Below are 16018 nucleotides of genomic sequence, written 5' to 3' on the forward strand. Positions count from 1 at the left end.
GTGCTGCATGGAGTCGACCAACTTCTGGAGGACGATTGGACTACATTCCACAATTCCTCTGCATTTCTTGGTTTTGCTTCAGAAACAGCTTTTTTTGATGTCACCCCACAAGTTTTCTATAGGATTAAGGTCCGGGGATTTGGCTGGCCACTCCATAACGTTAATCTTGTTGGTCTGGAACCAAGATGCTGCTCACTTACTGGTGTGTTTGGGGTCGTTGTCTTGTTGTAACACCCATTTCAATGGCATTTCCTCTTCGGCATAAGGCAACATGACCTCTTCAAGTATTTTGATGTATTCAAACTGATCCATGATCCCTGGTATGCAATAAATAGGCCCGACACCATAGTATGAGAAACGTCCCCATATCATGATGCTTGCGCCACCATGCTTCACTGTCTTCACAGTGTACTGTGGCTTGAATTCAGTGTTTGGGGGTCGTCTGACAAACTCTCTGCGGCCCCTAGACCCAAAAAGAACAATCTTGCTTTCATCAGTCCACAAAATGTTGCGCCATTTCTCTTTAGGCCAGTCAATGTGTTCTTTGGCAAATTTATTTCATAGCTTGGCTTCACATAGGCGTCTTCTAATTGTTACAGTACTCACAGGTAACTTTAGACCTTCTTTGATCTCCCTGGAGCTGATCATTGGCTGAGTCTTTGCCATTTTGGCTATTCTTCAATCCATTTGAATGGTAGTTTTCCATTCTCTTCCACGTCTTTCTGGTTTTGTTTGCCATTTTAAAGCATTTGAGATCATTTTCTGCACTTCTTTATATGTTTTCCCCTCTCCAATCAACTTTTTAATCAAAGTACGCTGTTCTTCTGAACAATGTCTGGAACGACCCATTTTACTCAGATTTTCAGAGAGAAATGCACTATAACCAGAATGTACAACATTTGCTGCCTTTGTCCTTAAATAAGGGCCACCTGTTTGACACCTGTTTTTTCACAGAATGAATGACCTCACTAATTGAACTCCACACTGCTATTATTTTTGAACACGCCCCTGATTCAATTTTTCCAGGTTAAAGATAAACTCGAGGTTATTTTATTCCAGTTTGATTAAACATGCCTTTCCCAGCATTCACCTGCTGCACACCTGCCCAGACTCCCACGCAGAACAGGCTCTGATCAAACAAACATCTGGCACCATCCACACTCAACTGCCCTGCACAGGTTCCTGAGGAGCAAAGGTTCAGTCAGACATGTCAGCTGGAGAGGAAACGTTTCCTTCAGGTTGGACTGTTCCCCGTAGATCCGCTAACTGCCTGGCAAGCACTGTTGAATTTGTTCCACCAACTTGACGTCCCTTTATCCCATAAAAGTAATAAAACTATTAGGACAGCCTTTATAAAGATAAATATGACACTTTAAATGGCTAGCAACAATGAACACCAACAAATATAACAAGATCCAGAAGTGATACCTCTATTTGGTCATTTTCCCCACCTGATTAGTGCATGTGTATTTGAGAAAAGCACAGAGAGAAACCAGGGGAGCAGCGGTCATTTATTTGTGAATAGCTTCAACAACATCAAAAAAGAGGACTAACGGTAAAAGCACTGGTGGTGGATGTTGCTCAGGAGGGGGGGGGATGGGTTTCCAACCTCGAGAGGTCAACCCCGCCGTTCTTCACATCAGACGACAACAGCTTTGGCATGAAGGTTTGGTATTACCTTCCAACACCGCTGCTTTGATTAAAAGTGCCTTTTTCTCCCGGCGTGTTCCCTCACTAAGATACAACTCAACGAAACGCATCAGGGCAGAAGAGAGCGCGGTGTAAGAGTCAAAAGAAAATCACTAACAAGTCGTGCTCCTGGATCAGGAGCAGTCCTGGAAGGCAAACGGGGAACATGCCCGGAATCTCTTTAACATTCTGGAAAATAATTTACCCTGTGTCACCCCTGGAAACACAGTGGGTGAAATCACTGATAGATGACTTTTTTTTTTCTACAGACAAGGTGAATTCAAACCAAACCGTTTACTGCAAAAACGTTTCACTAGTTTTATGGCCCAGCGCTGGCACTTTGTTGTTCAAAAAGCCTCGACCAGTGAAGGACAAAAGTTTCTTTCGGGGGTGGGGGGGGTGGGTGGGGGTGTCAGGCACGTCTCTCCAGGACAGGGGACCCATGCTAGTGTTACACACTCTACAACAAGTTACAGGTGACAAACAACAAGATCCCTTTTTCTCGGCGCAGCCTCTGCTGGAGCACGGAGGGCGGTGGAGTGATGAGGTCACAGGAAGCGAATCCCTGCTCCGAACTGGACACCGTCACATATCCTACGAGAGGAGAGGAGAGAGGGAAGTGAGGACGTACTGTCATCCTGAGACAAGTCCTTAAACCACACAGTACTTATATGTAGCATTTTGACATTTTCTTAATTAAAAAAGGAAAACTCAAAATCGATGCAGCAGAACCACAGACATTGTCTATTTTAATCCACACATTCTTGCAGACATTACCCACAATGCATCTCAACTACCAACAGCTTGGCCTAAGAGTCAGGTGTGTTATGCTAGTTACAGCTAATGTAGCCTGAAGCAGAGATGAGGAGTGCAATGCAGGTCTGTTTTTTTTTCCATTTCCATTCTGTGAATTCAGACCCAACTGTCGCTGATTTAAAGGAACAGTGTGTAGGGTTTAGTGCTATCTGGTGGTGAAGTTCAGAATGCATCCAACTGAGTTCCCCTCTGCTCATCCCCCCCCCCTTTCGGAGCATGTCAAAGTGTTATAGTGGCCTTCAGGTAATGTAAAAAACGCAAAAGTCTCTCGATAGAGTCTGTGTTTCGTTTATTGCAACATTCCGTCTCTTCCAATAATATCCTCTAAATGTTACTGTTCCTTTAAGTGACATATGTTGAGGACCTTTATCAGACTTCAAAGGGCTTTATATCATTTTTTGTTTTTTAAACATATGATATTTCACAAATTGATGTTTGAAATTGGTGCAGTTCCCCTTTAAGAACACGTTTCCAATGAACCCCCTTGCTTACTGCAACATAGACAGGTAGAGGTTTTTGCCACAGGGTTTTTATGAGCAGGTGCTTTTTCTTTGTGTTTCATACTCACACACATCCAGGCTGGTGAGATGATACAAATTTGTAACCGTTTCATGCATAAACTTAATCTTCCTTCCTCTAATAAAAACAACATGGGTGACCTTTGGTCCCGTCAGTGAGAGGCGGTCTACCTGTCTCCGCTCTGGACCCCCATGGGAACACAGTAGTTGAGCTCCAGTCTGGCGATGTTGCCGAGCCGCAGCACGATGCCCGCTCCGTACGACCAGCGGATACATTCGGCCAGCTTCTGAAGGTGTGCCCGGGGCCCGTCGCCTGCACACATAACACACGTGTGACACTTCACTTACCGTTTATCATTTCTATTTGATGGCTCAGAGTTATAAAAGGGAGAATTGAACCAGTCAGCCGCTGTGGCAGGTAATGTCCACCCACCATAGTTGAGGTTGCAGAGATTGCCCGCGTTGAGAAAGAAGTGCGTTCTGAAAAGGTCTCCGAAGCCGCCCTTGCCCGGTCTGAAGGGCAGCGGAGTGTAGAGGTGTAGGCCCCCTGCCCAGTACGCTTCTCCACCCAGATAGTCACCTGGAGCACACGGAGATAAGCTGCTGTACTACACTACTTCATTCATAATACATTCAGCTGCAGCTCCTTATGTACCTATCCTCATTAATGAACTCCTTGTTTTGGAGGGGGGCGGGTTTTGCATTATTGGATGCTGGAAACAGGCAGAGAACATGGGGGGGAGACAGGTGATGACATCCATCAAAGGCCTACAGCTGGAATCAAACCTGGGTTTGCGCATTCAAGGGATCGTTCTTAAGTCTTGAAGTGGGACTGCCACCCTGTAACCCACCCCACAACCCAATCAAGGCAGCATTAGAACAGCAAATGCTGTGTTCTGTGACGTAAAATGAGTCTGTCAATGGAGTCTTGTGCTTTTGAAGAAGGCATAGATAACATCTTCAGTTCCCCGTCAGAAATGGCCGTCTGACAGTAAGGTAAAGAGGTGAAGGTGTTTGAAATATAATGTACACTTTATACACTAACTGTAGGTAATACACCGACTATGGAGAAGTGCCTCATACAACCTGTCCTCTATACATCCAGACTTCCTTTTAACCACCATGTCTCCAGTGTTGATAAAATGTTCTCTTTTAGCAAAGAGGGAGCTTCTTGTCTTTGTTTGATTGTCTGGGACAGTGAGTCAGATTCTTATGGATTAGCCATAGCCTCAATTTAATGAACAGCTGGTCATCTCTCCAAAAAACATATTTAATCTACAACTAACATTTTAAAGCAGTTTCTTCTGTTCAAGTTTTCCTGAGCGACAGTCTGAACCGCTCCATACCTTCACTCTGCGGCCCGATGCTGTACATCCCAAACCCTCGCACACTGGTGGGACCTCCGAGGTAGAACCTGGACAAAATACACAACTATCATGAACCATCCACTCAGAGTGCAGTGTGCAGTCAAAATCACACATCTACCATTTTTAAAAAAAAAGGTCATTTATAGCACAGAGGTAAAGCAAAAACACGACTTAAACAAACTAAATGGGAAGGCTTGGGGGACGAATAACGACACATTAAAGGAATGGGTCAATTTATATGTGGAGCTAATTAAAAATAACTTTTATTGTCGTTAAGAAGCTCATAATCCATTAAATTCTGATTTTTGAGAGCAATCTCTTCATCAAAAGAACCCCAAATAATGTGTTCTCAGTGGAAGTGCAATGCTGAGGTCTGATGTGTCAGCGCCAGAGGACACCTCTGTACCTGTCAGCGATGCAGGACGGCTGTGCTCCGATGGGACAAAGCATCCCGCCCCACAGAGACGCAGACAAGACCTGAGAGGACACAAAGAGATGTTTTTATACGTACACAAAACCTAAACAAAGAAAAACTATTTAGTGTAACTGAACTACTGTAGTGCTGCTTCATCGCCCACTGGTGGTTCTTTGATGAAACTACAAACAGCCAAAACAACAAACTAAAAGGGTCTGAAGTGACTTGTTTCCATCTTACCGAGTCCCAGAAGAGCCGTCTGTTGAGCTGCAGCTCAAAATCCTCCTTCAGGAAGCTGGCGTCTCCTCCTGTGTACCCGGCCAGTTCCTGCAGGTCAGAAGTATAAAACGTCTTTGTTGGTGGAGAAGCAACTCAGAAATACAACATCTGCTGGTGCCAACAAATCCTAGAATGTTTCAAAACTAAACCGTGAACTGTGTCGAGTTTTAACACAGCAACGATGATCTGGGAGGAATTTTAAATTTCAGATCCGACTTTTTCCTAATCACGTTACCCTGAAGAAACACACTGAAGTTTCGGTGACAACGAAGACTATTTGAGAATGCCATTCAGCCCCTAAAAGCAGCTGAACTTCTTTTGTGGCTACTTTTTCAGGCATTTTAATCTTTTGTTCAAGTAAAACTATTAAACTACAACTAAAAAGTCAGAAAACGGCAACTGTTCTTAAAAGAGATCGAGAACAATTTCCATTCTTAAATCAGTAACTGAATAAATGGCCTTTTCCAGTGATTTCAGTGTAAAATGTTATTTGTGTGGCGAGGCATAAACATGCAAACACAGGCGTTCACACTGACCTGGTTGATCCGGAGTAAGGCACCCCGGTTGGGGAAAATGGCGGAATTCCTTGAATCGATCGACACAGTGTGCTGCAAACAAAAGAAAAGAAAACAGGGGTTCTGTTGAACTGGTGCGACGGACAAAATTGTGGTGGTTTTATAGCACTCATACATTTTCATAACATTATACAACATCAAAAGGGGAAATGGAAAAGAAAACAATTTAACCCCACCCCCAAAAAGAAAAGAAAACAGATATCTTGGAATGACATGAAAAGAATAACAAACTGAAATGTCGGGTGGAGTAGAGAGTAGAGAGTAGAGAGCTAGAGGGGCCGTACCGAGAGGGCAGATTTCAGAGAGTGTCCGCTCTCCTCTCGCACGGCGAAGGACGCACTGCGCGCCAGGCAGCCCAGCTCCCGCCACACACCCTCCCACTTCAACGTGTGGTTGGTCATCCCCAGAGGAAACTGCAGGAGGACGGGGAGACGGAGAGGTCTTAGAGAACAGTGTATCCCTTTAAAAAAAAAAAAAAGTTGCACTAATGTGCTTAGGAGGACTAAAAATGTCTGCGTCAAAAAACTGCCATAAAATCTAATATTTATTTTCCACTTTTAATGTGTTAAATCTTTTAACTAACATTGGTCCTGATCATACATTTCAAATATTCAATAATTTACTGAATTGTTACCCTATAAATGCCAGTGTTTTTGTTTTATAGATTATAATACAAGGTGATTATACATCTTGTTAAACCTCGGATGACGTGTATCTTGATTGACTTTGTACATATACATATGGATGACATGTATCTCTTTCAGTGTCTGGGTGACAGTAGTTACAGGTTCACTCACACACACACACACACTCTCACACACTCACACACTCACACACTCACACACTCACACACACCCTCTTACATTAAATTCTGCAGATGCGCCTCTGTCGGTCTCTTTTAAGGAGCTCCATGGGAACTGACCGGTGACTTTGTACATGTTGAGGGTGAGGCTGAAACAGAGGAGACACCAAATCTGAACAACTCCAATACTGTGCAGCCACAGTGTCGCAGTCAAGCTAGCACCGGCTATCCTGCATATTGAGAACATTCAGCGACGTACTTGCGCTCAAAGTGTCCTGGCTGGGGCTTGAAGAAGGACAGGCCGTATGACGTCTCCTTGGTCCCGTACGAGAACTGGAAGGTGAGTTTCTCAGCTCGACCGAACATGTTGGGCAACTTCAGACCCAGCACCTGGAAGAACGGATCAATCCTGTCAGCTCATAGCCTCTTAGGCTTGGACTAAAAAGGTAGGTTTTGGTGTCACTCTTATAGCACCACGTTTCTAGATTACTACAATGTAATTAACTTGTCACTAAAAATCCACTGTGATGATGACATTCCACCTGTGATAGCAGGAAAAGCACAGGTGCTACCAATAACTTAAGTATCCATTTAAGTGTCCCAATAAGCAGCACCAGTGAGACAGCATGCACAATGCCATATCCATAAAACAGCTAAATCCCAATGTAATGCAGCAGTTATTAATGTTATTGGCTACATGTTTAAAAAATGTCTGCTGAAAAAAACAATAGGCCCTACTAAACAATGGCCTATTGTTTAGTAGGGCTGTACAAAATAGTAGAAAATGAATTAATCATTGGGTGTTCTTTTTTCTTTGCATGTCTATTCATTGTGTTTCAAGCTAGAATTGTTTTTGACTCATGTGATCCAAACATTTCCAACAACTCCAGAGCGTTGTAAAGTCCAAAAGTCAAAATTCAGTGAAAAAAAAAGATGTTTTAATCTAACGAAATATTACTAAAAAAGCACTAAAATCTAAGTTGGTTTTTTTGTGCACAGGAAACCTCAGAAAACAAATTCCCTATCCCGTAGTAAAGTGTTTATCTCACCATGCTTCCTTCATTGTTGCCGACCATGGTGTTGTAGCTTCCTGTCAGCCTCTTGACCTCTGTCACCTCAAAAGTTACATCCAGTCCGTTGGGCAAGGCATCCTTACCTGAGGAGGGAGAACCAATCAGGGCGAAGGTTTTGTTTTGATCCCGCGTGTTCACGTAATATACAGCCGTCATCCAACAGAAAAACAGCATGCGGTCACGTCTCAAAGCAAGACATTTACCAAAAAGCATGAGAAAAATACCGAGATGGGTTTTAATGAACTGTACCGTTCTCTTTAACATTTCAGTGTGAGAATGATTTAGTTAGGGTTGCTCTGTTCAATATTGAGATCATGATTGTTTAACAAATAAAAGATCTGTGAAGAACTTTGTGCTCTTCTAAACCATTTCGTGCTCTTGTAAAGTATCTAATCATAAACACGATCATAGATATGAATGTTGACGAGTCTGCAAAAAAAGTCACAGCCACAAGGTGGAGCTGGGAAAAAGTACACCGCTGTTAAGTAACAGGGGTGCGCTGGATTTACATCCCAAGACAAAACAAGAGCATTACTGTGAAACGGAATGCGGCACAATAACGGTTTTATGTCGATTAACTTGTTTTCGTAATCGTTGGAAGCCAAAACTGTAATTGAAAATGAAATGAATTCCTCAGCCTAAGATTCTATTGTGTGGCTTGTTTTTCGGGAAAGAAGGTGGGAATAAGCTACCTTCAGATGTATCGATCAGAACCTCCACCTCTTTGAAGATTCCCAGGCGGAGCAGCCTCTGTCTGGCGATGTGCGATTTCTTCATCACCTGTAACCGAGACAGAAACAGAGCTCTGCACTTCAGGAAAAAAAACATATCAACTGCTTTGCTATTCATAAAACCAAAAAGGTCAAAGTGCTATAACCATGCCTCCATGTGCGGCACAGGCGTATATACATACATCGATGAGGTTTTTGGCGTGGAAAACCTCAGAGATCTCATAGCCGAGCAAGTCCTCTTTAGTTCTCCCAAGACCCTGGACGTTGACATGCTGGACGACCACCTGCGATCAAAGATATTTCACTTATTAGAAATCATATTACAGACGCAAACACGTTCAAAAACAGTTTAGGTCGCACTCTCTTTTTCAGCAAACGGAATGGATCGGACTTGTTCTTCCGCATGTGGTGACCGACTTCTCAGGAAGAGAGAAATATTTCCATCAAAGCAAATCAGACATCAATTCTAAGTTGTGACTGTGTAACCTTTAAAATGAGAGTCTTACATCAAAAATCATGGGGCTGTAACTTTTAAATGTAGTCTTTTTATAACCAGCAAATTACTGTTAGAAATCACCAGAAATATTTTATTGATCTAACTTCTACGAGAGCTACTGTGATACGAGCACTACTGCTACTACTCACATCTTTGTTTTCGAGGATCTCCTGCTTGGACTCCTGTTCCAGTTCTGGAGGCTCCACCAGGTCATCGGGGTGGAGGCCCAAGTCCCGGCCATGCATCGGGAGAGGATCCAGACTCTACAACAATGATGGGAACAAGGCTTTAAATGAAACCGCCATCACAATCTATTGCAAAGAGCTCCCTTATAAATCCTACTCTATCCACGGGGAGATGAGTCAACTTCTAAGTTAATTTCTGAGTATTTATATTGTTTTTGTACCTTATATTATTACAAAGTCAGTTCAGATGGAACAGTTAATCCAATACAACAATATGAAAAAAAAAATATGTATGGCACCTTTAAAAAGGGCAGGAAAGTCAATAGGTGGGGCTCTATGAGAGGACACAGCCATTGAGTGTCTGATGTCCTACGGACAGTGAAAGTCACTGCACATTGGAGAGTTCTGGGCAGGAGGGCCGTCTTGTTCATTAAGTTGGTGTATAAATTATAAAATGAATACGAATATAGATACTTAGATAGGAGTCGATATTGTTTGGGGGGATTGTTGGTTATTCTAAGGTGGTGATGGCTCTACCTTAAGTAACACTGTTACAGAAAAGATAAACCATTTTCTGAATTTGTTATCACTCAATAAAACGCCCTCTTGTTGTGCTCTTCTCTGCAAATACCGTCTGAAAGCAACAAAGGCCTAAAAACGAGTATAACGAGGTATTTAGTCCAAAATGTGATATCTTATTTTGAAAACCCCGCACAGCGTGTATTATTAGCAGCGTTAACGGGCATTTAAATTAGCTAGAGGCCAAGGTACACAGTTTCACCATTAACAGTTCGCCTTTTAACAATAAAGTCCAGCCGTCATGTGTCTGTACTGTTCGCCTCATTCAGACGGCGTGTGTCAGAACATCGAGTACAGACGCCGGAGAGTGTGCAGCAGCCTTCAGGGAGGTCATGGTGAAAACCCCACAGGACGGGCAGCAGTCCGGAGTAAATACCGTTTACCTTAGCATGGACGGTCCCCATGTTGGCTACCCGCTCCTACAAGCCTCTTCAGTCGGAGGAAGATGCACCGCACGTACAAGAAAACTGATAAATGACAGCGGCTACTTTCTCCAGCACCAAACCCCCTTCAAGGGAGACGCCATGACAGTTGGCGAGATCTCGTGCTGCGTTCAAGTACTCCTTTTAATGTGCGTTAACCTCACCAAAGCATGTTTATAGGCTAGTTTATTTCACCTTTAGCTAAACACAGCAGAAGGAATTTCTCTAAATGTAAAGGCAGACACTAAGCAGGGTGATAGGCAACTACGCTGATCCGGATACGTCGTGGTAATAAACAATAGTTCACGTCTGTCGTTGTAGAGTGATGATAAAAACTACATGCTGACTGTGAAGTGTCTCTACTTCCATAAGGACCAGTGAACAAACCCAGCAGCCACAGTTACACGCAGCTACGTGGTTGTTATGGTGCAGTGTAGCAAATGAGTCCAGTCAGAGGGAAAGAAAAGCCTCTTTATTTGCTTAAAACTGAAAATGTGTTGCCCTTGAACGCATCACTCTGTCTTCTCTCTGATTGGATATAAATGAAAAGGCACTGAAGTGGGCGGGGCGGACGGCGCTCATCCAGCAGATGGCGGTGTTCGTCATCGACCTCCTTCACTTCCCCAGTCTTTCTATCTATAAAAATAAAGTTGTGCACCAGTGACTATTTTGGGTTTGCAAGGGGGTCTAATATACACTATTTTCTCTAATAGCTTACACAATTAAAGTGAACTAAACCGTGGTCCTTGAAATTCCAGAGCTACTTGAACGTTGCTCAGAAGGGCAACAACTAGGAATATTATTGTTGTTTAACTGTGAGCTTATTTAGACAAATACATTTAAACAATGAGAATCACCATATGTATTTTGAGTGCTTTAATCCTTGAAATGAATGAATGGTTGGTGACCCTTGACATAGCTGGATTAACATTCTAGTGACATGTGGCCCCCGCTGAGTGTGCCCCAACACATAGGGCCCCAGCCCTATTTGTCCTGAGCCCCACAAACCAACTGGTATCCAATAGCGTACGCTGGAAAACTGCCCCGTCTGAGGTTTGAGCATCAGTTAGTGTGTGTGATCAGTTCATTCATTGAATTATATAAGGTTGTGCACAATGGTGATCCACTCTTTAACCTTGATGTCAAACCTCTAGGTGTCAGTGTTTGTTAATTCCTGACACTAGAAAATTATGCCAAAAGGTATAGAAGGAGAAAAAGTTAGTAAATTCAAGCCTTCATAAAGTCCATGATATTGCCTAATTCTGTGCTATTAAAATTTCCCTCATACAATCATGCCTAAGTGGTTCCTAAACTATGGCCTCAGGACCTTTAGGGTTCCATAGAGGGCACAGTTAGGGCCACAATGTGGGGTTGGATTGTCAAATTACATTTAAAAGTAACTAAACCCCAGAGTTTTGGCTGAAGTACCACACCAGCTGTTGGTGCTCATGCTAATCACTAGCGTGCTGACTACTGTTATGATTGTGCCGGGATAAGAATGCTGCAAAGGTATTGTCACAGCGACTAAATACAGGATAAACCTGTATAAACTTATGGGGATTTAACAATTAACAACAACAATTAAGCCTTTATTAGTCCCACAATGGGGAAATTATTTCTCTGCATTTAACCCATCCCGGAGGAGCAGTGGGCTGCAATGAAGCGCCCGGGGAGCAACTTTGGGGTTAGGTGTCTTGCTCAGGGACACCTCGGCATGTTGCCGGTAGAGGGGTTTGAACCACCAACCTTGTGGTTACGGGACAAGCGCTCTACCTCATGTGCCACAGCCGCCCCAAGTGGACATGAGAGGCTGGGATATGTGTATGTTAGCAATTAGCATTGTCGCTAGCTATGTGTATTTTAGCAAATTGCCTAATGCTGTGTTCACACTCGTGAACAAGTGACAAAAGCAACAAAAGGACCATACTTGGCCAGCTACGTTGTTCGTTGACGTAGTTGTGTTGTTATATAGCACTGGGGATTTTATATGGAATGGAATGGTGTAAAACCAAAAGCTATCATTGGTTGACGCTTCATCGTGTCATTGGAGCCTCGGAAAAAAGTTGAGACTATCTCAACTTTTGTTTTGTAGCGTGTCACGCCAATCACATGGCGATACGTGTAGCTCGTCAGTTTGTAGCTTCCATCCATTGACCTGTCAATCACAGTAACCCCGCCCTAAAGCATCCCCTGCTTTATGGTCTCTTTGACTCTAAATGGACCATCATTTACTAAATGAACATCATGCTGTATTGAAGAAGACTTGAAACTAGAGATTGAGACCATAAACTCATGTTTACAATGTTTACTGAGGGAATAAATCAAGAGAGAAGTAGAGTCATTTTCTCATAGACTTCTATACAACCAGAGGAGTCGCCCCCTGGTGGTCAGTAGAGAGAATGCAGCTTTACGACACTTCCGCAATCGGCTTAACTCGGCAGAACCGGAAGTTGCCGCCTGGATGTTGACGAATTCTGCATCCATGTACGTCATCTGCCTGAGGATCAGCCAATAGCAAAATTCAATTATAATAGCGCAAGTTTCAACCAGTAGAGGGCAGTCACCGCCCATATTTATCACAAAATATGTATGTACAATTGAAATACACTTAAATGTCCAGATTTGGACCTGAATCCACCAACAGCACTACTAAACACACATACATGTGGTTTTAGCTGAAAAAAAAATGTTGTTGTTTAGAAACTCTAAATGAAATGAAACAAATGTCCTTTAAATAAAGCAGTCCCCAACTTGATTTTGGCTTGTGACTCACAGACAGGGGCGCCGAAAAGGGGGGTAAAGGAGACGGATTCTAGGGGCCCAGAGAGGCCCCTAATGATGATGAAATTATAATACAGAAAAAATAATGACACTAAGTTATTAACTAACATATAATCACACATGTTTTTTCACTGTCATGCTGTTCTTCTTTCACAAATATGGTAATGATAGTCAAAAATACCATTAAAATGCATAATTGTATGTAAAATAGCATCAAAAAATTTTGCCGCTGTGTTGGGGGCCCTGTAAAGATTCTTTTCATGGGGCCCAAAATCCCTAGCGGCGCCCCTGCTCACAGACAGGTGATCGATTTGTAAACAGTTAAACCTAACTAGGTTTTTTTTTTAAAGATGTTTTGAGAAATGTTTCAAGTATTATAGGCTTTCATATTTATCTCTGCTATTTTAGGTTGGAAGCTATCTCCATCATTAAACTCTCTCTCTCTCTCTCTCCTCTACCATCACAAACAAGCCAATCAGAGGGCTGGGATTGGCCCCCGCTCTCTCTCTACTCTCTCCTCTCTCTCTCTCTCCCACCGCCGCTGCCGGTCCATTAGAAAGCGGTCCTCCTCCTCCTCCTCCTCCTCCTCCTCCTCCCGTATCAGAGACACACACACACACACACACACACACACACACGCACACACACGTACTCACACGCACACACGCACGGTCCAGACCCCCAGAAAAGCCCCGCTGAATCCTCACACCGTCTGTCAGCATGGGGAGCGCTTGTTTTTCCCGGGACGTTTGTTTGTTTATCCTCCTCATAAATACTTGCAGGGTGATGGGGGATGTCGGACTCGCAGGTAAGAGCTCCCCTTTCCTCTCTGTCTTGCTTTATTGTCAGCCACGGGACGCACTTTCTTTTTTGATTGCCGGCTAGAGATGATGGAAACTACCGTACTGTCACTCAGAGCCGTGAAGCACAAGTATAGGCTGCTTTAAAGTTGCCGTGTGATTAAACGGACCACTCATGGACTTGAATGAATGATTAAAAAAAAAAAAAAAAAAAAAAAAAAAAAAAAAAAATCCCACTGAGAACTCATATTTAAGCGCATTTTCTTTGTTTGGATTGTGATAAAACACTTTTTTTTTTCCATGTTGAATGCGGTCATTTTTTGGTAAATCACGATTTGATTGAATTCATTTCAAAGTCTTGGTAGAAAGTCAGATCTCCTTCACTGGAACTTTGTGTTTCCTGCGCCTCAAAGGTCAATATCAATATCAATAGGAAACTGCAGCTTGCACTCATTTGCTGTGATTTGGACTGAGACGGCTGCCTTTTAAAAAAAAATAAAATTTTTTAATGTTCTACCGGGTGGAAACGGTGCAAATGATTTACACCGAGGGCTGAAGCCGCTAGAGAGAGCATCTTGTCCCCGGTGTTTGGTGGGCTTGTCCGGAGCTGGAGGAGGGAGGGATGGATGTATGTGTGTGTGTGTGTGTGTGTGTGTGTGTGTGTGTGTGTGTGTGTGTGTGTGTGTGTGTGTGTGTGTGTGTGTGGAACCGTCCAAGTCCCAGGAGGAGCTGGCAGGCAGCAGGGGCCCAATATCGACCTTGCAGCAGCAGCAGCAGCAGCAGCAGCAGCACATTGTCCAGCCTCCCACCCTGTGAATGCATGAGGAGTCAATATTGAGACAGTGAGCCACCATGCAGGAAAGGCTTTGTCCAAACCAGGGAAAGTTGGGGTTTAGAGAGAACACAGAAAAGAACGGGGATCTAAAGTGTAAAAAAAAAAAACGATGCCTCCTCCTCCTGCAGCATTTCACCATCAGAAAGCCCTAAAAAAAAGACTGGAACTTGTTGCTGCTTTTGCTCTCCTTTTTCTCTCTCTCTCTCTCTCTCTTCACTCCGGCTCCAATAAAACACTCACTGGCTTTTCTTCTTCTTCTTCTTCTTCTTTTTTTTTTTTTTTTTTTAACAGGAAAAATATTTATTGTAAATTCCGGTTTTATCGTTTATTTATTGCCTTTACACAGCTGAGCCGGGCAGAGGGCCAGACAGAGAGCAGGGGCCGAACCGCAGGCAGCTTACAGCCGGGTCGTCCTAACTTAATTACACACACACACACACACACACACACACACACACACACGGTCCAGTATGACAGGAGGAACCAAAATCGTCTCTGTGTCTGTCTCCGGGTCCCCCCCTCCCTCTATGTGTGTGTGTGTGTGTGTGTGTGTGTGTGTGTGTGTGTAATAAGGGCCCAGATGTGACTGGCTCCTCTATCAATAACCTGATCAATTAGGAAGCCGTTAAACCCCTCTGTTCTCTGCTTGTTGTCTGGTGCTCTCTCTCTCTCTCTGTCACCCTCCCAACCCCATGTTTGGCTTGTGACCCTTCTGGGAGGTTCAACTGCAACATTTTGAGGGGTCTCTGGAAAGAATATTTTTAAAGAATATTTTTTTTACTCGCAATTATCACAAGAATGTCTTCGAAGAGTGCACTTTGTCTAGCAGTATTCGTTATTAAAACTACGAAACATTCATTCACATAAATTAATAGGGAAAAATATATATCGCGGTGTTTCCTCTTTCTGGTACGGTCTTCTCAAGCGGTCGACGCTGTTGCAAATGATCCTCAATTCAAATGTTGTGTGGTTTAGAAAGTGTTACCTCGTGCGATCTCGTCTGGTTTGAGATCAGGCCTCTGTGGGCCGTCACATAGAGTGTGTTTCTATCTCTAGCCTGTGTTCGCAGTGACTCAATCCTAATGAACCCACCCTGCATCTGGGGAAAAACTGTAGGCTGAAGCTAGTGTGTGTGTGTGTGTGTGTGGATTCAGTTGCAGGACATTGCTGTTGGTTGGTTGGTTGTGTAGTTGTGTGAGAGGCCTTATTGTAAACGATAATAGCCCTGGTGTGTGCAAAGCGTGTATAACCTAGATGATTGTTGTGGCTTGCATCCATTAAATCTTGTAGGCTATATTGCGATTTCAGTCGGTGAGACTCAGAATATATATAAGAAGTGGACGTAGTCATTGTTACTTGACCCATTGATGTGTGGACTGCCGTTAAGTCAAGTTTACAATGTTAACTGAGGTAGTAAATCAAGTGAGAAGTAGGGTCATTTTCTCATAGACTTCTATACAACCAGAGGAGTCGCCCCCTGCTGGTCAGTAGAGAGAATGCTAATTTTAAGACACTTCTGCATCAGCTTCACTCGGCAGAACTAGAGGTTGCCGCCTGGTAAGACTTCAGCATAACACTGGAGAGGGAGCCCCCGATTGCTAAATGGTGTTTTGGGCACTGGTTGAAAATGAAAGCACCGGAGTCAGAATTATCCT

The 16018-nt window shown here is 43.4% G+C and overlaps 2 protein-coding genes across 2 annotated transcripts in view; one reads left to right on the forward strand and one right to left on the reverse strand.

Moving 5' to 3' along the window:
- Positions 1–1493: 1493 nt before the first annotated feature.
- samm50l (sorting and assembly machinery component 50 homolog, like) lies at positions 1494–10100 on the reverse strand. Its single transcript, XM_054624270.1, has 15 exons — positions 9909–10100; positions 8911–9024; positions 8448–8549; positions 8227–8314; positions 7511–7617; positions 6721–6851; positions 6523–6610; positions 5944–6072; positions 5621–5692; positions 5046–5132; positions 4797–4867; positions 4370–4437; positions 3457–3603; positions 3195–3336; positions 1494–2283 (listed from the first exon to the last, which is right to left on the reverse strand). The coding sequence occupies exons 1-15, from the start codon at positions 9927–9929 to the stop codon at positions 2238–2240; spliced, it is 1413 nt and encodes a 470-aa protein (XP_054480245.1). The 5' UTR covers positions 9930–10100; the 3' UTR covers positions 1494–2237.
- A 3318-nt stretch (positions 10101–13418) lies between these two features.
- The window catches only part of scube1 (signal peptide, CUB domain, EGF-like 1), a 100135-nt gene continuing 97535 nt past the window's right edge, over positions 13419–16018 (forward strand). The window contains exon 1 of the mRNA XM_054624405.1: positions 13419–13536. Coding sequence (XP_054480380.1) covers positions 13449–13536 — 88 coding nt within the window. The 5' untranslated portion in view covers positions 13419–13448. The remainder of the gene's footprint in view (positions 13537–16018) is intronic.

The sequence above is a fragment of the Anoplopoma fimbria genome, chromosome 23 (assembly GCF_027596085.1).
Source record: "Anoplopoma fimbria isolate UVic2021 breed Golden Eagle Sablefish chromosome 23, Afim_UVic_2022, whole genome shotgun sequence".
Lineage (NCBI taxonomy): Eukaryota > Metazoa > Chordata > Actinopteri > Perciformes > Anoplopomatidae > Anoplopoma > Anoplopoma fimbria.

What these genes read in the sequence shown, in the direction of transcription:
- samm50l (XM_054624270.1), bottom strand. Translation starts at nt 9,929, where the DNA reads ATGGGGACCGTCCATGCTAAG. An exon ending in AGATCCTCGAAAACAAAGAT is followed by an intron (nt 8,550 to 8,910) that starts GTGAGTAGTAGC and finishes CTTTGATCGCAG; the next exon opens with GTGGTCGTCCAGCATGTCAA. An exon ending in CCAGGACACTTTGAGCGCAA is followed by an intron (nt 6,611 to 6,720) that starts GTACGTCGCTGA and finishes CCTCTGTTTCAG; the next exon opens with CCTCACCCTCAACATGTACA.